Source organism: Nyctereutes procyonoides, unplaced genomic scaffold (assembly GCF_905146905.1).
Source record: "Nyctereutes procyonoides isolate TBG_1078 unplaced genomic scaffold, NYPRO_anot_genome, whole genome shotgun sequence".
Lineage (NCBI taxonomy): Eukaryota > Metazoa > Chordata > Mammalia > Carnivora > Canidae > Nyctereutes > Nyctereutes procyonoides.
In genome coordinates, this window is record NW_026575126.1 from 36,853,248 (window position 1) to 36,878,276 (window position 25,029).

Below are 25,029 nucleotides of genomic sequence, written 5' to 3' on the forward strand. Positions count from 1 at the left end.
ATTTGCTCTCTGGATCAGATTTCTTACTCCATTGTAGGTCTTATAATTTCTTGCTGTATCCTAGAGATTTTCTATAATAAAACAATGAATATAAAAATAAATAATAGTTACCTTCACAAAAGGGCATGCCTGTTCCTTTGTCAGGATCTTACAGCGGGAAGCTGAATTAATGTAATCTGTAGTTGAGGTGGAGATGAGTTTTGCCACTGATTTAGTTTAACTTTACCATTTGCTTCAGATATTTTAAATGAAAAGTTTCCTTTTAGCAGGGATTGGAATCTGAGTATTGGTGAGATTCTAGTGGAATCTTTGTGCTCTTCAGCTAAACTGCCAGGTTGCCAAACATGGGGACTTACCCTCTGAACTGCATTCCCATAGCATATTTTAGAATTTCTGAATTATTCAGGCTTCCTGAATAGGTGAACTCTCTCTCAAATTACCATGCCTTTTGGAGGATACAGTTGCTTACACTCACAATGCCTCAGAAAGATTTTCTTTGTTTTAGTTCTGTTCTATATTCTTATCTTCCTAGTAGATGAGTGGTTTACTAAAATTAGCAATCTGGCTGATTGAAAAGAAGCAAGACATGCATGGATTTACAAAGATACTAATGAACCAATGTTTGCTGAACTTCATTTCACAGTGAGTCTATATAGGACATTAAAGAGGAAATAAGAAAAATTCTCTTTCACAAATCCACTGAACACTTACAATATATGACACTATTCTGGCAACATACAATATAATCTTAGTAACTGGGATGAATAAAATTGGAGTTCCTAAATTATATATCTCGTTTGATTTTCTAAAATCTAAAATTAGAAGTGAACAGTTCAGGTTCATTTTCCCATGTGATTCTATCATCTCCTTAAATCTTGTCATCAATATCCATTTAATTTAAGGAGAAAAATTGGGTAAGAGCATTCCCATTTTTCAGAATTTTGATATGAAAATGACAAATGTCCATTTCATTTATATTTCACTGGCTAAAATTCAGTCTCATGCTCATATTTAATTGAAAGGTAGGCTGGGAAATGTAGTCTTGCTGTTTATCCAGGAGAAAAATAGATACGCTCAGTTCACAGAATCTGCCAATTTTGTCAGTTTAAGACCTTCTATTCTTTTTTTTTAATTATTTATTCATGATAGTCATACAGAGAGAGAGAGAGAGGCAGAGACAAGGCAGAGACATAGGCAGAGGGAGAAGCAGGCTCCATGCACCGGGAGCCCGATGTGGGATTCGATCCCGGGTCTCCAGGATCGCGCCCTGGGCCAAAGGCAGGCGCCAAACCGCTGCGCCACCCAGGGATCCCAAGACCTTCTATTCTTAAAGCTAAATATTCAATACAAAATTGTTGATTGAATTGAAAAGGAATGCCTTCTCTGTTTATCCAAGCTACTGTACAGACAGTGGAAGCAAGGCATATTTTGAGGGAGGGTGTGGTTATCTTCCATTACTTCAGCCATAAGTGAGGGATAAACACATATTCAAAAATCTCTTTACAATCTCCTTCCGAATTTATTAATATTTTCATCTTCTGTTATGCCTAAGGGTAAAGGTTAAATGATGAGATTAAAATACCATCAAAGTAACATTTTGTCTTAAAATAATTTCTTTAATGTGTTAGTGTATATGTTTTAGTGTATATCTAAGCCTAATATTCTAGGACAGACCTGTAAATCCAATTCTTCCCTGTGCCATCCTCCCTACATGTAATTTATAAACTTTGATTCTATCAATCCTTCTCTCACCACACCATGGTCCTTCACAACTTGAATTTCAGCTTTCCTGATGTAAAATAGCCAGGACTGAATGCTTTTTCTCAGGTGTGGTTGCACCATGATTTTCAGAGGCATGATAGAAATTTTTCATGGTTTGTATCCAAATGTTTTTTCTAGTGGTGCCAGATTTCAATGAATCAATGTTTACTAAAATATCTCCCATGTTTGCTGCTGAATCTTATACGTAAACAGTATTTTATTCCATTTTGTCTTATTAGCTCAGAAGTCTTCAGAAATATTATTTACACAGTCCTGTATCTAGCGACTTATTCCTAATTGAGATCTTGGATTCTACTATATATATATCCATTTTTCTTTAAAAGTGCTCCTTTTTGTACTTCAAACTTATTCTCACCACCTTTTATTTTGGCTATGGAACTGTTTCTTCTAAAATGATTAACCTTGTTAATCTTCTTCAATGACTCTTTTGAGAACCAGTCCCTGAGCACCTCCTGGATAAGCATTTTCTTCTTTTGAATTTTATCTGAATCTGTAAACCATTCTTTATCTGTATAGACAGGGATCCAAGCAGAAGCTATCTGATCATTTGCATGACAGAGAGAGAAAAAACCATTTTGGTGGATACTATATCACGATTATTTTGTACTTTTGGGGGGAGGGGGTTTTTTGGACTGATTTTTGTCCTTTAGAATTTGGGTTCTACAAAGATCACACCCTGTTTAAAAGACTTAATATCTGCCCATTCAAGACTACTTATAAATGATTGTAATTTGCTATAAATGAAAGTCTAAGACACTCAACTGCAGTTTGTGGTCATTTATATCAATCATATCTGCTGTTATTCACAAACTACTCAGCCTTATTTATGAGCACTAATCCTTGTTTTATGTAAAATGCGATTGAATAAATCTACCTATCATTACTTCTCTCATGTGATAGGGATTAAAATCTCATTTCAGAGACTAAGCCTCAGGAAACTATTGCAAGCATGTGTGACAGACCACTTGGTACAGTATTGGGCTTTGGGGCAGGAATCAAATCCATACCTGCAGAATCACTTGGGCAAATCTTAAGTACTGAAAGTACTTCCATGAATTCAGGTCTGCTCCCTTTAATAAGTGGATTCCAGAAGGAAATATTGTATAGACTTTAAGAAATGTATTGAAATGGTAAAACTATTACTTCAAAACCTAATTCTAAAGGAGCTGCTGAGCAACGCTGATGATCTGGGATCCTGGAAAATGTCTTATAAAAGTGCTTCCCAAAAAACATAGTTTACAATGCTTTAGAAAATATGAAAGGCTAGATTTTGTAGACTGCTTGGTACATTTCTTGCTGCTTCTCTTTAAATAAAGTAGGAAAAAAATCTACAATGTTGTAGTCCTTTGGCTTTATTTTCTGGGATTAAAAAAAAAGTATAGGCATTAATGTTTTTACATGGTCTTCTTGAAGATAGCCTTGAAAGTAACTTATCAAATGGCTTTGTTTATATTTCTTGATTATCAGTATTCATCAGTATCACTGTCAACCTTGATTAACTGGTTAAAAATGTCGGAGCAGAATAAGGAACTTTCATGAACATTTCCCCAATCCCTGAGAATCATAATCATCACAGATATATTTCATTCCTTCATCATAAATCTCTAGAAAGTAGCCGTGTTCGTTCATTGTTAACCGGGCAAGGAGCAGTGTCATAGAGGGTTAATCCATGTAAATTGGCTTCCACACGTAAAGAAATTTTCTGTAACAGAAAAGAAAATTATATATAGATGTTTATTCCTTAAAGACATCTTCAATGTCCTCGACATCACATCTTAAATATGTTCTGAAGAATATTTTTGGGATTGGAAATGTAAATCAATTCTTTAAATTTTTTTTTTAATTTTTATTTATTTATGATAGTCACACAGAGAGAGAGAGGCAGAGACACAGGCAGAGGGAGAAGCAGGCTCCATGCACCGGGAGCCCGATGTGGGATTCGATCCCGGGTCTCCAGGATCGCGCCCTGGGCCAAAGGCAGGCGCCAAACCGCTGCGCCACCCAGGGATCCCCGGAAATGTAAATCAATTCTAATAAGTAACAAAATTGAGATAGATGTCGTACTGCCAAAGGTGTCATCTATAGTACCAACAGTTAGGAAAACCAAGCTTTTCTACTCAGAAGTTCTTCGTTTTTCTTTGTTTTTTAAAAGGAATCAGTGAAACTAAATGTTGAGGTTGGCCTAAGTAAACACAGGCAGAGTTGATGAAAATTTGTAAAAAAAGTTTTGCAAATTTACTTGCTTTACAATCCTCTTTTCAAGGCTGAACACCTTACTAATGATACACTACTTCCCCAAACCAGAAACGATTTACCTGAGAATCTCCTCTTCTGGCATTGCTGCCTGTGAAATTAATTTCCAAAAAAGGATGGAGACTTGCCTATAGCAATTAATTTCTTTTATCCCACCTGAGGGAAGTTTGACTGTATATCTAATGCTGTGTTTTCTTACCTGAAAATCACGGATGTAAGTCAGGAAAAAACCAAAGAAGGAGAATGACATAGACCATTCTGCTGCAGTGGTGATCATGTGAAGCACGTAACCCTTGAGGGACAATGGAAAAAAAGAAGAGTTCTGTGAAATTTCATTTGAATGAAGTAGAATTTCTGTCAAATAAAAAACCCATAAAACCTATACAACAATCTGCCTTCTGAAAATCAAAGGCCATAGGTAAACATTAAGGACATATTAATCTACTATGGCCTTTTGTCAAAAACGTACCCATGTGAATTTATTAATTGTAATAAACATGCCATACTAATTAAAGATGTTAATTAAAGGGGTAGGTACAGAATATATTGATAACATAGAACCCTCTGTACTATTTTCACATTTTTTCTATAAATATGAAACTGTTTAAAATAAGGTTTAAAAAGTTTATTTTATTTATATTTAACATTTAATTTCATAACAACTTTCTAAAAAACAAAACAACCTTTAATTTATTAAATATATCTCAAGAATTAAAGATAGACATTAGGAAAGTCCTTCTAAATGATCTAGCTATTGTAACTTCAAATAGAGCAAATAAAATTTCTATCTGAAGAACCAAGAACAGGAGAACTTCTACTCTATAATTGGAAAGTTACTGCCTTTCCCACAGCCATAAGATTCATTAAATGACACTAAAAATGTTTAAGTAAAAAATGTTCATGATAAACTTAGTTTTAGAGCATTAAATAATACATGGATTATGACTGAGAGAATCTAGTAAATTATTTCATTCTTTCATTCTCACAAACATGCCCTATCCAAGGCTAATTCTTTTAAAATAATTCATAATGAAATGCCACTGAGAGGTTTGTGAAAACAGATGAACTTATTTTATCACCTATTTAGTATATGCTTCTCCTCCTTTTCCCCTCAGGATCAAAGAAGTTATCTCTATTCAGATATCCACTATATCGGTGTCCAAATGCAGAGTCCATAATAATAAACTTCTGGATAATAATTCAGAAAATAAGTATTCTAATAATAAAAGATCTCAGTTGGGTATGTTATACATGACATCCATATTTAGGGGAGCCAATTTCTGAGAAAACTCTTTGCCATCACAATTTTCTTCGTGTCTTGAAAATGTTCACTGTTCAAACGTGACAGAAGAATACAGGTGGTTCAACATAAACTCAATCATACATAGAAAATAATCCTAATTTAACAAATTGATTATTCTACTGAAAAAGTTTTTTGTGATGACATGAAAAATACATCAAAATCAACCAAAATAGCCATCTTTTTTTTTTTTTAATTTATGATAGTCACACACAGAGAGAGAGAGAGAGAGAGAGGCAGAGACACGGGCAGAGGGAGAAGCAGGCTCCATGCACCAGGAGCCCGACATGGGATTCGATCCCGGGTCTCCAGGATCGCGCCCTGGGCCAAAGGCAGGCGCTAAACCGCTGCGCCACCCAGGGATCCCCCAAAATAGCCATCTTAAATATAAAACTAAGTTTTATAGATTCCAAGTTCTTACTTTGTCCTCAGGATTCCAATGGAGTTTCTGTACTATATCTGTGCCAAAATTCCCACTGTACAAAAGTGATGAGCAAGTCAGCACTATAAAAAAAGTAAGTCAAGGAGAATCTCAGAGAAGACCTGTAAGTTTAAATTAGATTTAAAATAAAAATAACTTTAAAGGTCCACAAAGATTACTAATACGTTTGTTTCCAAGGTCCAAACCCATTTCCTTAAAGGTTGGATATTATACAGCTGTAGTGAAAATTGAAAATGAACCTGGAGGATTACTATGAAATGGTTTGCACAGTCATTCCCACTGTACTGTCAATTGGCAGTACTACCCTAAAATTCTTCTACATAATTGTTCTCAGGGAGGGCATTAACCCATCCTTCATATCTCTGAAATGAGTACGATCAGGCTAAATGTTATCTTTGTTCCTAGCTCAATTACCGAGGTCCTATGTAGAATGTGAATTTCAGATTTCAAGTCCTCTAATTTAGGGTCACTAACCGAAGAATCTCACCCATAAGATGTCAACAGCGTTCACAGTCAACTCCCTTCCAAGTGTAGCCACATTTTACAGCAAAGGATACTGCTTAATGCACTTACTCCACACCAGATAACCACCAGTAGTCTGATCCAGAAGACTTGTTTGCCATGTATTTTGGGCTGCATTTGGTAGGAAAGGATGGTCTGAACGAACATATATAACGAGCCCATACCAAAGGTGAGCACAGCTCCACATACATGTACAATGAAAAAGGCTGTTTTCTGAGAGGTAAAAAGAAGAAATAAGTAAATAACAGAAACTCAAAACACATTGCCAACACAATATTTAAAAGCACAAGCCAGTGATTTCAAGAGGACAATCACTGAATGGAAAAGCACTATGCATCCTACAGATTATTTCCTGAAGCAATTCTTAGAGTACTCCATATAAACCAGATTAACAAATTGTTCATATGTCACTACTGAAAATATGACAGTAATTATTCATTTACACATTGAATAATCTGTTTATTTCAGTGCCTCTTCTGTGTCAAGCACTGTTCTAAGTACTCAGATGTATCAGTGAACAAAACAGACAAAAATCTGGCCCTCAGAGTTTACATTCAAATGAAGAAGCACAAACAATAACTAACAAACTTTAGAAATAAATAGAGTCCATCATATGTTAGATGGTAATAAGGTCTATAGAAAAAGAAAAGCACACGGCAAAGGAGGATCAGGATGGTTAGGAAGCTGGAGGGAACGAGTTTCAACTTAAATCTAATTTAATGTAAATATAATTAAAGGCTCAAAAAATTAAAACATTCATTCCCTCTTGGCTCTCATTGATTGGTTTTGATAAATTATACAGGGGATTACCATAAATTCTCACTTTTTTCTTCTTTACCTCTTATCAATATCCATTTACATTTTATTATTTTTTTTTACATTTTATTTTTTACCACATATACCCTCTGCTTAAAAGTGACAACAGTAGCTCTCCAAAAATTCTACAAATATTTTCAGTTGAACCACTCTAGTTTTCGAAGCTGATGCAGCCTGTATCTCATTTGGTTGAGAATTCACTGTATAGCACCTGGCACAGAGTGTATGATAGGGTAACGAGGGGAGAGGTTAGGGCTTGGGTCCCTTCTTTTACAATTGGCTGTGCTAATTCACAAACACAGAGCCCAGATTTTTTAATTGAAGCTTTATAAGAAGTTTTTGGTGTAAAGAAGCAAAAGATAACAATGTTTTTGCCAAAGCCATTGGTTTTCTTTTGGAAAGAAAGGGATGCTTTGATTCAGTTTGGGGTGTTATAACTGGCAATAAGTTATGACTGCTGGGAAGGGAAAAAAATGCACACACTTTGGGTAACAAAGAAAGAAAATTCAGCACCTGTGAAACATAAAATGAAATTATCTATCTTCTTATGGGAATTTATCTACATATATGGATGGATAAAGGCTGGAAAATATAGGCAAAAATAAAATTAACTATTTTAGGGCTACAAGCAGGAATATGGGTGAATTTTTCCCCTTAAAAATATTCTCAAATATACTGATGAAGCTAAATACAGAGTAGCCTGATCGATGCCCACCTGTGATCAGTACACAGTCCCAACAAAATCCCGTGAATTAAAAAGTAAAAATAAAGAACGGAGAGCACTTACTTCTATATTTTTATAATTAAAATAAATGCATTTAAAACTGGTCTTAACTGGCAGTACTACTGCTTACATATTCAATTTTATCATTTTAGAGACCAGGAAAACAGCAAAAGATCTTGAAATAGGCCAGAGAGTATTCTTTCAGTGGAATGTTAGAGCCTCTGGGACTGGTTCTATACAAATGGGAGTTTGATTTGCCTTTCATCGAGCTATTTTTCACAGAAAATTTCTGTAATGATAGAAGTTATGTGCAGAGACAGAAGTTAACATATTGAAAACTTGGGCAGCCCAAGTGGCTCAGCGGTTTAGCGCCGCCTTAAGCCCAGGGTGTGATCCTGGAGACCCAGGATTGAGTGCCACGCTGGGCTGCCTGCATGGAGCCTGCTTCTCCCTCTGCCTGTGTTTCTGTCTGTCTCTCTCTCTCTCTGTTTGTGTCTCTTGAATAAATAAAAGTAAAAAGATAAAATAAAAACATTATTAAAAAAATATCGAAAACTGATAGTACTGTGAATAATCCATGTCTATATAAATACAAATTGCATCATTTTAAATGTTATTATCACTCTGTGAATAATGACCAGTTTTGCATCATAAATTTATTTTAGCATTCCTTATCTGACTACAAATGTGTGGTACCTTGACTTCTCTTTTGGGCTGATTTGTAATACCTACCATTTCCCTCATTAATTAAGAAGTTAAATACAATCTTTGACACATGTACAAAAGTCATTATTTATCCTCTTTAAAAATATCTCCTTTAACAAAACAAAGACAACCTGATTCTTTGACAAACACAAGAAAAATCATAGAGATATGTGTGGTCAGGAGCAAATGTCTGATAAAGAACTTATAAATTATATATTGAGTGGTCTGTAATCTTTACCTAAAAGCAGTAGATGAAACTTCAGGAACTAAATTTCTGCTTACTTATCCTCTATCCAAAGTCTTCTTGAAGATAAATTTTATAGGAAGAAAGAATGGCTTGTGACAAGAGAGGCACATATTATAGTTATGTTGCCATGAGCCATGCAATAACAAGGATTACTGGTAGCCATCAGAAACTAGAAAAGAGGCGTGGAATAGGTTTTTCCCTGTGTCCCCAAAAGGGACACATCCCTACTAACATCTTGGTTTCAGATTTCTGGCCTTCTGAACGTTGAGAGAACAAATTTCCATTATTATAAGACACTCAATTTATGGCATTTTGTTATGGTAACCCTAAAAATTAATGCAGATTTCTGCTTATTTAACCCTTCCAAGTTTCCTCCAGGATAAATTTTCTAGGAAGGGAAAAATTCCTCTAAGTAGGCACCGAGGACACTTACCATGTGTTTGTTTTGCTGAATGCTATTATATACGGTTGTTTTCAAAGAAATTAAATTTGTATTTTTTAAGTCAGAGTTTTTCTAACCTCATTAGGTCTCTTTGGCTTCTTTAATAAGTTACTAAGCAATGAGAACATGTTTGTTTGAAGTAGTATGTTAGGTGCTGAATATAAAATGGTGAACAAAACCACTGTACTTATAACTTATGGAGAAATAGATCAACTAAGAACTTTAAAAACCATAGATATAAAATTAGTAAGTGCTATGAAGAATTTGTTTCCAGAGGCTTAGAGAACACAAAGAGAACTCAAATTATATAGGAACAAGTCTATTCACAGAGAAGACCTCCCTGAGAAAGTAGTTTGTGTAGAGATCTTGAAGACATCTAGATATATTTAGGTTTGGGGTTGTGAAATGTCCAACAAAAGAAACATGTGAAATGGAGTGATATAAACTTGTCTTATTTAAGGAACAAAGAAACTCCGGTGCTATATACGGGGAGGACATTAAGTGAGGGAATGATGGGGACACCTGGGTGGCTCAGGGGTTGAGTGTCTGCCTTTGGCTCAGGGGTCTGGGATTGAGTCCCACATTGGGATCCTTCCGGGGAGCCTGCTTCTCCCTCTGCCTATGTCTCTGCTTCTCTGTCTCTCATGAATAAAGAAATAATCTTTCAAAAAAAAAGAGGAGGAATGATGCAGAACAAGGCTGGAAAAGTAGATCATGTGGCTAGATCATGCAAGACCTTTGAATTAATTAAGCAGCTTGGTAGTTTATCAAATTCCTTTTTCTCTCTTATTACATCTTTTTTTTAAATTTTTATTTATTTATGATAGTCACAGAGAGAGAGAGAGAGAGAGAGAGAGAGGCAGAGACATAGGCAGAGGGAGAAGCAGGCTCCGTGCACCCGGAGCCCAATGTGGGATTCGATCCCGGGTCTCCAGGATCGCGCCCTGGGCCAAAGGCAGGCGCCAAACCGCTGTGCCACCCAGGGATCCCTCTTATTACATCTTTTCATGGAACTTTGGAGCTATAGAGCTTTAAGCAGGGGTACAGGGAAACAGAGTGAGATGTATATATAATTCCAAAAGAGTATACTGGCTGCAGTATTAAATGAAAGGGATGTAAGAGTGAACACAAAGGAAGTATTTAGGAGGCTATCGCAGTAGCCCAGGTGAGAGATAATGAAGTCTGAACTGGTTGAGAAGGAGACGGTAGGGAGAGAAGCAGAGATGGAAATGTAGAGAAGCAGATATCTTCAAGAAATGTTTAAGAGGTAAAATCAACAAGTCGCTACTTTAAAACACAGTGCTAGGGGATCCCTGGGTGGCGCAGCGGTTTGGCGCCTGCCTTTGGCCCAAGGTGCGATCCTGGCGACCCAGGATCGAATCCCACGTCGGGCTCCCGATACATGGAGCCTGCTTCTCCCTCTGCCTGTGTCTCTGCCTCTCTCTCTCTCTCTCTGTGTGTGACTATCATAAATAAATAAAAATAAATAAAAATTAAAAAATTAAAACACAGTGCTAGACTCTCTTCCAAGTCAAACTCTAGAACTAGAGTTAATTTCTGCAAGAGATAAGTGGGAAGAGGAGGGAACAATGCACTCACCACTTAAAACAGGCAGTAAAAGTTTACATGAGAAAGGAAGGAAGGACATGAGGTGCTGTTACAGAGTCTGCTTATAAACAGTGCCCAGCAATCAAGCCATCAGTGAAGGATGTAGAGGAAATTCAAAAGGTCCAAAGTTGCATGAAAAGATATGATCAAGAGAGTAAAAGAAATTTGATTCAAAATTACAAAGCCCAGGACCCCTGTGGTGAAGGTAAATTAGAATGAAAGCTGAAAGGAAAACAGTAAAAAAAAAAAAAAAAAAAAAGTATATAAACTGTTTTTGTAGGTGAATGCAAAAAAGGTAGAAAGAAGGGTGCATGAGTAGCCCAGGAACTGCCATTGGAATTCACTGGACTGTATAAACAAATACCAGTTAGTAATAGGGGTAGCATCTTAAGTATGGAGGTCACTTTGGGATTCATTTTTAACATACAGTGATGAGAGATACTGTTAAATTGATAAAGGGACAACTAGAACAAAGAATCACCAGCCATATACTAAAAATTCCCCAAAACATATTTTTAACACTAAGCTTTAGAAATTGATGAGTGAAGGCAGGACACTATTTGGGTCAAGGACAGCTAACCACCAAAAATTTTGTGTCCCTTCTATAGTACACGGTTACCCCCAAGAACTGATGCTCAGTAAGACTTCACTTCCCAGCCCCTCTTGTGTCTAGCAAATAAATGTTAATAGAATGAAGTGAGTCACTGCCACGTCAAGGTTGTTAAGGAGGTGTGATTTCTGCATGTTCTCTTTAACTGTTTCAACTGGCTAGATGCAGAAGATAATAAGGACTTAAGGAATGGGAGAGCTCAAAGATGGACAGTCTCTGAGCCTTAAATCATTGTGGAAGAAAAGCCATCAGCCAAAAATACGTGCAGTGGATGCATGAATATGCCTCTATATGTGTATCTGCAGGAGTGTGTATAAATAATTATTAGATGTCTAAATAGGCTATCAAATGTCTAAACTGAAACTTTGAAGACTGCAAAGATATTAATCAAAAAACACCCATATGCCCAGGATACAACTGTTATTACCAAAGACTCATCTGAAAGAATGTCAATAGAAAGGTATGTGAAGAGTTTGCAAATATTTGTGAAGGTTGACCTGCTACTTTAAGAATTCCCTAAGAAAAACCTGGAAAAGCTCCATATCCTCTCTCTACTTCTGCATATGAGGGGCTCAGCACCTAGAGATAAAGGTGATCAATGGGAATATCTAAACAAGAATGTAAAATAGGTAAATGAGTGTAACTTATTACGTATAATTTTTTCCCAAATATCTTTATTTTTAAGTAATTGCTACACCTAATACGGTGCTCGAACTCACACCCTGGAGATCAAGAGTCACATGCTCTACCAAACGAGCCAGCCAGGCGACCCCTAGCCACATATTTTTTTAAAGTTTAAATTTATAATTGTGTCACTTATAATTTATACCAATTCTCTCTGGTCTTGGAGTAATCTCCAAATAAGTAGTAATGAAGAGTCTAATAAATAGAGGCCTGTGAATCCTTAAAAGGTCGGAATAATTTATAGGTGTTCAGGAGCTTACCGAAAATGCAGTTTTCTCATTGCATGTGTAATGATCTCAAAGATGGCCAAATCATTTAAAGGCAGGGGACTCTACTTTGCTAAGGCAAAAAAAAACAGTGACAGTGTGTAACTGAATGTTTCAGGTTTCCTTTTTAACATGTATGAATTTATGAACCTCAGGAAAATGCCTGTGCTGGTTTAAAACACAAACCTGGAAATTTGCCACAACAGAAAGTCCAAAACAACTCAGTAATCCGAGTACAAGGCCAGCCTTGTTTAATTTGATGATATGAGTCTCTTCAGGACTCAGAGCTTGAACTTGCTTGTAACGAACATAAATGGTAGCAATGCCTGGGAAGAGATAACCCAAAAGACAACAAAGTAATAAGTAACCAGGGAATAAAGTTGCCAATAAAGAGTTAACAAAGGTCACATAATATGAATCTTCCTTTCAAAGTTGGTTTGAAAGAAAAGAAAAAAAACAACAGGAACAGCTGTTGACCTTAAGAACATTTAAGGTTGCATTTTGGAACTAGTAATATCTCTGGCCTCTTGTGGGCCTCACATTTATAAATATTTAGGATAAAATTTAAGAGGTAAGTTTGATGCTTTTGGAAAATCTCTAATGATAAACTTTATAGAAAACAAAATATTCTATATGATTAGCATTAAAGTCTAAAGTAATTGGTGTTAAATATGGGGAAAAAAAACAGACCAAAAAAAAACCCAAAACACCAAAATATGATTTATTAGCCCCACTCTCATTTAGTTTTATTTCAAATTATTACAACAGGGCTGAATCAGATATACCAGTCAATTACACAGAAAACAAAAAAACAAAAACACTCACTTTACGATCCTTGTTAGTCAAGGAAGGGTCAAATCAAATTTTCCATTGCAAAAACATTGCCAAAGAACTTAAAAGTATAGAAAATAAAACAGATATGCTTTTGTAGACATATTTTTGAAAACTTTAGTCATAAGATAAACTTCTATGCACTGAATCATTCATTTCCTTAACTTCAATTTTTGACCCAAGCAGATAATAAATATATGAAGAATGCAAATATTTAAAACCATCATGATTGCTGGAAAAATATTTTAGTAAATTATTAATAAAAGTTTGATTCAAAAAATAAATAATGAACAAGAATGCAAAATACAGTAGAATTTCATTCCTTTGGTGACAGAACATTTTTCAAAACCCAAAGCATGGGGCAGCCCCGGTGGCGCAGTGGTTTAGTGCCGCCTGCAGCCCGGGGTGTGATCTTGGGGGCCCGGGATCGAGTTCCGCGTCGGACTCTCTGCATGGAGCCTGCTTCTCTCTCTGCCTGTGTCTGCCTCTCTTTCGCTCTCTCTGAATAAATAAATAAATAAATCTTAAAACAAAACAAAACAAAAACAAACAAACAAACAAAAAAAAAAACCATGGGGGATCCCTGGGTGGCTCAGCAGTTTAGCACCTGCCTTCGGCCCAGGGTGTGATCCTGGAGTCTCGAGATCAAGTCCCATGTCAGGCTCCCTGCATACCTATGTCTCTGTGTCTCTCTCTCTCTGTCTCTCTTGAATAAATAAATAAAATCTTTAAAATTAAAACAAAACAAAACAAAACATGGTTCCAATGCTACTCTGAAAACTTCTAAATTATTTACCCTAAATGAATTTAGTTGGTGTTAGTTGTGGTCAGTTGGTTTATAGCTTTTTGTCCTCTACTGGTCATGTGAAATCCACTTCACGTCTCAAGAAATATTTGGTTATACCTTACAACTTCTATTTGGAAAATAGCCTCATAGATATTTTTTAAAGATTTATTTCTATAATTTAGCATTTCTAGCAATTGCTTTTCTTTTAAAAGAAACATCTGTGATTAAAATTTAGTGATAACATTCCCTCAGGTATAACCAGAAAGTAAAACAAGTCACGCAAGTGTTTAAAGAAGGAAAGGCCAATTTCACTATTAATTTTGATTTTTAAAACAATTTTCATTACTTACACAGAACTGCAGCAATATTTAACATTGCCCCAAACAAGCATTTTTCTGGAGCTACTGTACCAGTATCACTGAAAGAAAAAAAAAAGAAGGTGTGTGGATTTCTCATACTAGACATACATGTGTATTTTTACTAAGGAATAAGAAATAACAGGGGTTATTTCAAATCCTATATCTTTTCATGTATTTGTAAGTTTAATTCATATAATTTTATGAGAACATGACAGTTTGAGCTCACAGTGCTTACATTGTTTACTTTTTTCTCCTATCAGTTGAAATTATTTCTTTTTCACATAACAGAAATCAATAGAAATTGATTTTAAAAAATAAAATATTTTTTTGTTTTTTACCCTATGCTGGGAACGTTAGGGCTGTGTTACTGATTTCCATCAGTTGGACAGGTATGTTCAACTGTCTCACCTGAATGTTCCCTAAACCAGGTCCTTTCACAACTCAGCTTTTTTCATCTGTTGTTAACCCTGTCTATAATTCCATTAATACCTACTCATTTCCTGTTAATTAAAAAAAAAAAAATACGGGATCCCTGGGTGGCACAGCGGTTTGGTGCCTGCCTTTGGCCCAGGGCGCAATCCTGGAGACCCGGGATCAAATTCCACGTCGGGCTCCCAGTGCATGGAGCCTGCTTCTCCCTCTGCCTGTGTCTCTGCCTCTCTCTCTCTCTCTCTCTCTGTATGACTATAATAAATAAATAAAAATTAAAAAAAAAAAAGAAAATTTATCAAGTACCTACTGTGTGCCCAACAGCATTTTAGGGACAGGAATATAGTAGTTAGTAAATGAGATAAATCTCTTGCCCTCCTGGAGCTTCCATGCAAGACCAATTTTTCCTCCCCCCCATAGCCTTGGCCAACTCCTCTAGCAAAATGAGGACTCACAGAGCATCTGTCCAGACTTCTGTTGAAATCACTTATCAAAATGTATTGGAATGCATTGACTTATATGTTTGTGTTTCAGGGCAGCATGGAAAACACAAATTCGGATCATCAGCCCACCCACCATTTACTGTGGAACCTTGGGTACTCTTTCATCTCTCTATGACTATTGTTTATCTGCAAAATGAGGCTATGCTATTAATTCCCTCCCAGCCTCATCAGCTCAACATGAGGTAACAAAACTGACAATACAGGTGAAGATCTAGCACAGCAGCAGACACAGGGGAGACACCCATTAGATGTTAGTTTCTTTCCCTTCCCTCAAACTAGTAAAGATAAAAAAGATAAAGCCTTTGGCCATGAATTGAAGTACTAGAGGAAAGAGATAATAAAGATCTCAACTAATGCGATGTAATGAGAATAGAAAAGAGATGGAAAGTCATGTCTGGTAAGGAATCAATAAGGTCTGGTGAACATTTGGGTTAGGTTTAGGAAAAGTAAAGTAACACATATAAATTCTAAGGATTGCTCCTTCAGATTCTAAGATGTATCTTTAGAAACAGAAGATTTTGTTACACTGATCATCTTCAGGGAGTGGAGATTATGGTTTTGTTGTTTGTTTCCTCTACCTATCAAATTTTCAAGAATAATGTAAATATATATTCTTCTAATCAGAAAAAATTTTCAGATTTCCTAAAATTTGACTACCTGTATTTCAAGAGACACTAGAGTTTCCAAATATCCCATAAGGAAATAAAAGCACACATTTCCGAGATGGTTAAGTGTGTTCCTGCCTTGGCTCTGGAACAGGCCGATACAAACTGGCCTACAAGTGAAAAGAGCCAAGTCCATCACCCCATCAGCACAGCACTCCAACTCAGTGGTCATCAAACTATTTGAATACCTGCCATCAAAAAAAAAAAGTCTGATTATGTAACTTCAAAATATATGTATTTATTATATAAGTTTAAATATTGAAATTAAAAAATATACATAGAGATTCTAATAATTTGTTCTCGTGCCCTAATACTCATCTTGTGCATTCTCCCTAGGCATCCACTACTTAAACCAACTAAGAGAACACCTGAGGCACACTTGCACTGAAATTGTCTTTGGAGTGAAATTAACATTTGGTTATGTCTTTTGGGACTATTAACAAACCTTTTAGATGAGGTCTATGAACTGAAAGGAACTTTGCAAAGCATCTAGTCTAACTTAATCATTCTGCAGATGAAGGAAATGAGCGAGAAGTAAAATTAAGTAGTTCTGAGTTTAAATGTATGAGAATGTTGAAAAAGATCCCAGGGTAATAATAATAAGGTCAGTAGCAGAAAAATAAAAGGGCAGGAGAGGGACGGAGAAGGAAGTGTCTACAGTACTATAAGAAAGTCACATGCAGTACCATCAGAGAACTGAAACTCTGAAAAAGAACCCAAAGGCCTCTTAAATGATTAAAAGCACTTTAAAGTGAAAGCAGACAAGTTCTCAAAGGGGAAAGAAAAATGCTGAAAGACACTCCAGAATAACAGATGTATGTTCTCTAAAAAGTTACTAAAGAATGAACTGGTTCCCTAAGCTACATGTTCCTCTAGCAAAGTGGTAATCAGGGGTGATTATTCGATTATTCACCATATTGTTCCTAGAATTGGAACCTTAAATTCTAAAGTATCTTTGGTTTTTTTTTTTAATATCTTTGGTTTTTGTACATATTCCCAAAGTGTACCAAATTTGTTGATATCCTTTGCTCCATACCATACCATTGTGGGAACAAATGTAAATGGTAACATTCGATCTTTTCTCAATATTCTAAAAAGATAAATTTATAGCCTCTTGGTTTATCATCTTTTAAAAGTTCATTATTTTCTGTGTTGGAGAGGTTATTTTTCAGAATGTAAACAAATAAATAAATGAAACAACTTATAACAACAAAACAAACTAAGGAAGGCAATCAACCAAACCATTAATTACCTCTGGATGGGAAGGAACTGGAGAGGGGTTGAAACAGACTTTCATTTTTTACTTTTATAATCAGTTTTACTTTTATAATTGTTTAAAATTTGTTAGGGTAAGTATATATTGTCTTTAAAATTGGAAAAAAAGAGTTACAAACATAGCACAAGCAACTGAGTACCCATACTTCCATCATTATTAGTTTTGAAATTTCAAAAATATTACTGATAAATTCTTTTTTTTTAATTTTTTTTAACTTTTTTTTTTTTAATTTTTATTTATTTACGATAGTCCTACAGAGAGAGAGAGAGAGAGGCAGAGACACAGGCAGAGGGAGAAGCAGGCTCCACGCACCGGAAGCCCGACGTGGGATTCGATCCCGGGTCTCCAGGATCGCGCCCTGGGCCAAAGGCAGGCGCCAAACCGCTGCACCACCCAGGGATCCCTGATAAATTCTGATACTTAATTTGCCAGAAAGATCTAGATAATATGTCATAAAGATTAAGAGTAGAGTCTCTAGAGTCAAATTGCCCAGACAAATTGCATTTTGGTTCCATCACTCACTAAGTCATGTGGCCCTCTCTCAAAATAATAATTCTTACTTCAAAGGGTAGTCGTAAGGTTTCAAGTATTCCTCACCTGAAGAATGCTTAGAACATTATTTTGTGCACAGTAAGTAGATCGAAAAATAGTTGTCATTATCATTATCTTATAATCTTATTACTGTTGTTTGCAGCATTTTTTGAATAATTCCACTTCAATCTTTTTAAATTTCAGTTTGCTGACATACATATATGTACATCATTATTTTCCAATGTAGTTTTCAATAATTTGCCAGTTGCATATAATACCTAGCACTCATCACATCATGGGCCCTCCTTAAAGCTAGTCACCCAGTTACCCCATCCGCCCACTGAGTAACCCTCAGTTTGTTTCCCAGAGTTAAGAGTCTCTCATGGTTTGTCTTTCACTCTGATTTTTCCCCACTCAGTTTCCCCTCCTTCCCTTATGGTCCTCTGCACTATTTCTTACATTCTGCATATGAGTGAGACCATATTCACTTTTATCTTCTGAGACAACCTCAAATACTTATTTAGAAGACAAGGCCCTTAAAGTGTCGTAATTCACTAAGTGAATCTTACCGCTGTTTTTACCCCACCTTCCTCTATAACATGGAAAGAGCCAAATGTAACTTCCTCTTTATATTCTTTTTTGGTGTAATGGCAAAAAAAATCTGAATTTTAAAATGTTAACATGCAATGTTTGCTTCGATGTTAAAATGTGAATGATATGTAAACAGCCTCCTATGAAAGAATATGTTTCACTGACCTGATATAAGGCAAAGCAGGGTCAACATGGTGAAGTGTTATGGCCGTAATGTACGAAAATATGAAAGCAGCAGCTGTCCAAATTACTAGGGCAGAAGGGAGGAAACTGAGACCTTGCTGAAACCACCACATCTCAAACAGGTCTTCTGAGGTGGAAAAAACAAATTAGAGATTATTCACAAGTATTTAATCTCCTACTTTAGCCATCCACTCCCACAATCTTTTATACTCATCACCATGAGCTGTTCCACTTCTGAAATCATCCCCCACACCATCTACTAACACCTGGTTGTTTTCAATTTCTCAGTAAATGGAACCAAGCTTCACCCACTGCCATACCCAGAAATATTTTTTCTCCTCCAGCTTTACACACATAATCTAGTAGTTAGTACTGTTTATTCAACCTCCTAAATTTCCTTCAAATCTACCCCTTCTGTCCATCTCCATTACCACTACTCTACCTAAAACATCATCTTTTCTTCTCCAGATTATTATTATAATCTCCCAAATGGTCCTTTTCTAGGGTGGACCACAACCCATCTAGACTCCACCCTAAAACCAGGGTGATCCTTCTAATTCTGAAATACCAATCTGACCACCTGTTCTCCTACAGAGACTCTTTCAGGGCCTCCCTGTGCCCTTATAAATTGTCTTTCCTCCTTAACTTAGTCTATAAGGTCTTTGAATCGTCTGATCTCTACTCACCTTTTGGTAATTCATCTCTGGCTACTTCTCTGTTCCCAATTCCATGCTCTAGCTCTCATCTTCATCACCATTAACAAAAGCAAACACAGAGTCTATTCTCTGTCAGCACGTGCTAAGCGCCTTAAATACACGCTCATTTACTTCTCACAACAGAGTTACAGAGGTTAAGAGAACTGTCCAAAGTCACAGGGCTGGGACTTAGTAGAGACAGAATTAAAACTCAGGCAGTCCTGTTCCAACACCAATCACTATGCTATACTGCTATATATGTTTAAATGTGTCAAGCTCTCTTGTACACTCGCAGACCTTCATGCATACTGCTGTCTGGGTAACAGACACCATGCTATCACCCTCCAGCCCCACTACCACCTATTAACTCCTATATATTTTCAAATACCGACTCTTCTGGCTTCAGCTGAGTGTCTCTACTTTGTTTCCAAGAGCACCCTTTACTTCCTCAATCAGGGCATTCATCTCACTTAACTGTTGCTTGTTTGCTTGGTTTTATCTTCCTCACGAAGCTAGGTTCTGACAGAGCAGGAACCAGCTGTTTTGTTATATTTCTAGCTCCTAACATAAGAGGGGAAAGAAAAAGAGCGTCTAAGTATACACATATCACACATCACCACCTTCTCTCTTAAATTCCAGACTGAGGATGTTATTAAGTAACCATAAGTGAATTTGGAAACGCTAATGTATCTGAATGCACTTAATTTTTAAAAATACAGAAATACCTTCAAATTTTAAGAAATTACCCCTATGCATGTGGAAATAATATCATGTTTGGAGGACTATCTTCTCATAGTTTGATGGACAGAAACTGAATATTTCCTGTGAACTTTATAAGAAAAATTTTTTTTGTTGTGGTCAGCCATTTTTGACTTACGCTTGTCATTTACTTTGATCATCTGACTTGTTGCTAAATATGTATCTTTATTTATTTATTAAAGATTTTATTTATTTATTCATGAGAGACCAAGAGAGAGAGAGAGAGAGAGAGAGAGAGAGAGCGCTAGAGACACAGGCAGAGGGAGAAGCAGGCTCTGCGCAGGGAGCGGGGATGCGGGACTCGATCCCTGGTCTCCAGGATCACGCCCTGGGCTGAAGGCGGCACTAAACCACTGAGCCACCCAGGCGTCCCTTCTTCATTGGATTAAACATGGCAATTCCTTGCCACATTCCTATAGTGCTTTCCCTGGCATAAGTTCCTGGGACAATAATTCTCAATTTCTATAAATTTTTATTTACTTCTAAAATCTTTAATTCTTCTTTCTTTGAACATTATTTTAATTTGTTTTGTATAATTCTAACATAATATCCTTAGAGGAATCTACTTTCATATTGTTGATTTCACTAACCCTTGCACCTGTTTTATTTTTATTTTTTTTTTAATTTTTATTTATTTATGATAGAGAGAGAGAGAGAGAGAGAGAGAGAGAGAGAGAGACATAGGCAGAGGGAGAAGCAGGCTCCATGCACCGGGAGCCCGATGTGGGATTCGATCCCGGGTCTCCAGGATCGCGCCCTGGGCCAAAGGCAGGCACCAAACCGCTGCGCCACCCAGGGATCCCTTGCACCTGTTTTATAGCTTTTGACTATAAACTTGTATTAGGACAATTTTAATTGGGAGTATTCTAAAAGGCTTGGTTTTAAGGGTAAATCATTCCAGGGAAGGTCTATATTTTTATCAGGCACTCTGGCATATTACCAACCCGGGCCAACTTTAATTTCCTAACTTCCAGGTTTTTTTAGACCATGCAGATATGTACATTTGAACCCCGAATCTGAGTGGTACCAGACTCTGTAGTTTCAAGTTCTCAAGGGGTAGCTTTACTCCCTGACCTGGATCTAGGTGAAAATAAACACATTTCTTTGTGATCCCCCTTTGCCAGGAAGGAGATACTTTTCCTAGCCCTCCTTTCACTGAGTAGATTTTTGAGGATCCCGGTCACATTTGGAGGAAGGTGGTTCTTCAAGGCCATGGGTTGTACAATTTCAAGTAGAAATACTCCTGTTTAACTTTTACGAAAAAATCACTCCCTGAAACACATTTATACAAACTACCACGTGAATGGTGCCTCTTGGAGTTATATACCTGGGAGGTCAAAGGGGTATGAATTCTCTTTCTACCTTGGGTGGTGAGCAAGAGGAAACCTACCACCTGTCCTTAATTGTGCTTTACTTCTGCTACCAGCCAAACAAGAAGACACTCTGCTAGTTTATTACTCTGATTTCTACTCTTTTTTGACCTTTTAGGCCTGGGGATTTCCCTTTCTGTTCTACAGGCCTGCAATGCATTTTAAAGGCTAATATAATTTATCCAGCATTTAGGTATTTTGGCAAAAGGAATTTTCAAAACATTTGTGTCCACCTCACTGCCAGAAGCATAGCCTCTTCCTCCTTTAACCATTGTTGTATGCCCACATCCTTCCTAGTCTTTAAAATCGAGCTCAAATATATCTTCTTCCACACATGACCTTCCCTAATCTCTTTGCATCTGTAAATAAGCATTCCTTCCTCTAAGAACACTTGATTTGCACATCTCTTATGACTTACTGTCTTCTACAGTATGATAAATAAGGAAAAGGTCTTAAGTGGATAAAATCCTTGATGAGAGACTCTACTACCTATACACAATAGAGGGCCTTGCCCATAGTACTCACTAAATATTTTCTGAATGAACAAACAGCCAAAAACAAATCCTCTTAAACTCCAAAAAGGTTCATGATTTTTCTATTTCAGTAAACAATATTGCCATTTTCCCAGGTTATCCAGATTCTAAGACCTTAGAGTAACCATAAGTCCCAAACAGTATCCTCTAGCCACACATGGCTATTTAAACTAAAAGTTCAATTGGCTAAAACAAAACTTAAAAATTCCGTCATTCAGTCATACTAGCCATATGTCAAGTCCTCAAAAGCCACATGTGTCTAGTGGCTACCACTAAAGGATGGTGAACATATAGAACATTCCCATTATCATGGAAAAGTCCTATTGGTCTATGCTGAACAGCTATTACAGGGATTGCATGACAGCACAAGTAAAGAAACACATTACTGATACATAATAAGGGGTAGCTCTTAGTACTGTTAAATGGTCTAAAACAGTACATACTCCAAGGTTTATGCAAGAACCATATGTAAAATACTGTCACAGATGATCAGTAAATGGCTGTTTCTCTTTTAGACTGTAAGAGATGAATTACCTGTTTTACAAGTTCATAAAATATTGGTCTTCAAATCTCCATAAACCTGCACCTTTTTAAATCCTGAAATCTACATACAAAGAAAATAAGAACGTTTCAAACCACATTCTTTTAAACATGGACAATTTCAAGTCAATGCACCAATATTTGTTCATGGGTGGGACACTATGCTATAGAATTGTTAATAAGCTATTTTTTTTAGAGTCAATACTTGTGTGTTTTTTTAAATTAGTTTGGTGAACATACAGGGTTATATCAGTTTCAGGTGTACGATACAGTGATTCAACACTTCCATACAACACCTGGTGCTCATCAGGTTAAGTGTACCAGTGTGCTTTAAAATAATGTACCATCTGAAACTAAGTACTATTTTAAATCTAGGATATCAATTTTCCTACCCTTTCTCACAATAGACACCTTTTGCTGATCTCAAAAAAGATAAAAGGGAAAACACTGAAATTTCCTATGGAAGGAAAGACAAAAATGAGGAAAGAAGGATAGATTAGGCAAAATAAAACATTAACTAGTCCATGTGGTGCAACGGAAAGAACACAGCTATGTGATCAGCTTTACCCAACTGCAAATCCTAGCTTTATCAAGTCCCAGCTGTATGATTTTAGAAAAGTTACTAAGCTCTGAGTTACAGTATTCTGATTTGTAAAGTAGCTATCTCAAAGGGTTTTTTCCTAGAGTAGAACAGAAAAAGCATACAATATAACAATGACAGCTAGATTTACCAATTCTGTACAACTGTAACTAGCCACAGGGATCCAGAACAACACTTACTTCTTTGCATGTATGAATCATCTGGGATTCCTATCTCCTCAGGCTTTGAGGGTTCTTATTGTTTAAACAGTTTAGGAGAGAAGCAAGGCTTGAAATGATTTACCAGTATGCTAATGACAACTGAAAAATTTAAGCGCACTGACTTGATGAGAAAAGACTCTTATGCCCATGCATTTTCATAGTTGAAAGCTGGAAGTAAGGCTGGCTAACTGCCAAGCAAACAAAGTTAAAATTTTAATGGTTAATAATTTAAGAAACCTTTGAAAATATGCAGGAATAACCTTCATACAGTAGTAAGAGTGCTTAACGAAATATTCTTGCATCTCTCACCTACCTTCCCTGCTTTCTTTGAAGATCCATGAAATCAGAACTGCAGTTACAATTCTTAAATTTCACAAATATTTGAATGGCACTGGTAATAGGAATTCCTTAATACTGTCCCCTCTACGTGGTGACTGCTAAAAAACAATAAGAAAGTAAATTCTGGATATTCCACGTGAAGAAAGCCCTAAACTCTTTATAAAAAATCCACAGAACCATAAGGCCCAAAGAAAGCATAAGAGAAAACAGTTATTTTTCTTAAGTCTAACTTGGTCTTCTGACAAATGTGATATTCTTGTAATTGTTAATCCTAAAGAGTCTAGAAGATTAAGTAACTTTTTTTTAGTAAATTGGATCAAATGGGTTAAAATCTGATGATGTCACAAGAACTACAGAACTGCCTTTGCGGACTGATTTATAAAATTAAAATTTGGGGGAACTGGACCAATCATTTCCCCGGTGTGTTTTCTGGTTTTCAAATGTATCCTAACGTAAAGAAAGCACAGAGTGAGGATGCAAAAGAGCAGCATTAGGCTTTCTGCCTTGGACCCACAGACCCCTCAGTCCACGTAGATGAGCTTCAGATAAACACAAGATCACCGCAGGTCTCAGCTTCAAATCTGCCCCCAATCCCTTTGCCAAGGAATCCGAGCCCAGCAGTGAAAACTGCAACGCGTACCTAACCGCAGTTTTTCTGGGACTGGGGCGACGGTTCTTGGTAGCCGTTTAAAACAAAACCAAGGCATTATTTGCCAAAGCCCCGGGACGCGGATTTCCGCCGGGCTCTGCCTGAGGCCCAGGAAAGGATGCGGGGGGCGGAGCCTGGCCCTGCCCGCGCGCCGGGGGGTGAAGAGGACGCGAAAGGAGCCGGGAGGCTGCAGGATGGGCAGGCGACGGGGAGGCGCGGAGAGCCGACCCAACCGCACCTGCCCGCCCTCCAGGTCCCCCAAGCCCGCACCTGCCCGTCCGCCCTCCAGGTGCCCCCAGCCCGCGCCTGCCTGCCCGCCCTCCAGGTGCCTCTAGCCCGCGCCTGCCCGCCCTCCAGGTGCCCCCAGCCCGCGGCCGCCCGCCCTCCAGGTGCCCCAGCCCGTCCGCGCTCTGGCCCCCAGCGGGCGCCTCTCCCGCGCCCCGCACCGTGCGGTCCGGTGAGGCAGGGCCCCCGCCACGCGCCTCGCGCTGCCCGCCGGCCCCCGTGCCCCGCCCGCCCGTCCGTCCGCGGTCCTCCACCCGCACCGCCCCCGGGCGCTGAGGCCGGCCTCGCCCGCTATTCGGCCTACCTTGCTCGCCCGCCGCGCCGGTGCGGGCCGCGTCCCAAGCCCGCGGGCGGGACGGACGCGGGGTGGAGCACAGGGCGCGCTCCCGAGCGGCCGGGCCGGGCCGGGGCACCACCCCCGAGGAGCGCGCTCCCCGGCGCGCTCCCCGGCGCGCTCCCCCACCCCCACCCCGAGGGGCGCGCTCACCCCCCAGGAGCGCGC

At 37.8% G+C, this 25,029-nt stretch overlaps 1 protein-coding gene across 14 annotated transcripts; it reads right to left on the minus strand.

The window, feature by feature from the left end:
- Positions 1–3,118: 3,118 nt before the first annotated feature.
- DRAM2 (DNA damage regulated autophagy modulator 2) lies at positions 3,119–24,979 on the minus strand. 14 transcript variants are annotated; one of them, XM_055339455.1, is made up of 10 exons: positions 23,568–23,691; positions 22,448–22,517; positions 19,727–19,812; positions 18,539–18,683; positions 14,370–14,437; positions 12,588–12,727; positions 6,335–6,512; positions 5,757–5,839; positions 4,235–4,327; positions 3,119–3,484 (listed from the first exon to the last, which is right to left on the minus strand). In XM_055339455.1, the coding sequence occupies exons 4-10, from the start codon at positions 18,667–18,669 to the stop codon at positions 3,377–3,379; spliced, it is 801 nt and encodes a 266-aa protein (XP_055195430.1). In that variant the 5' UTR covers positions 18,670–18,683; positions 19,727–19,812; positions 22,448–22,517; positions 23,568–23,691; the 3' UTR covers positions 3,119–3,376. The 14 variants fall into 14 exon arrangements, with proteins under 14 accessions (XP_055195430.1, XP_055195431.1, XP_055195428.1 ...); XM_055339456.1 differs by lacking the exon at positions 19,727–19,812 and having other exon boundaries at positions 18,539–18,680; XM_055339453.1 differs by lacking the exon at positions 19,727–19,812.
- Positions 24,980–25,029: the final 50 nt, after the last annotated feature.

Excerpts from the sequence above, each read along its gene's own strand:
- DRAM2 (XM_055339457.1), bottom strand. The coding sequence starts at position 18,669 with ATGTGGTGGTTTCAGCAAGGTCTCAGTTTCCTCCCTTCTGCCCTAGTA. Across the intron at positions 14,438-18,538 it reads CCTGCTTTGCCTTATATCAG|TGATACTGGTACAGTAGCTC; the intron begins GTCAGTGAAACA and ends TTTTTCTTTCAG. Across the intron at positions 6,513-12,587 it reads CTGTTGTGGCAAATTTCCAG|AAAACAGCCTTTTTCATTGT; the intron begins GTTTGTGTTTTA and ends TTTACCTCTCAG.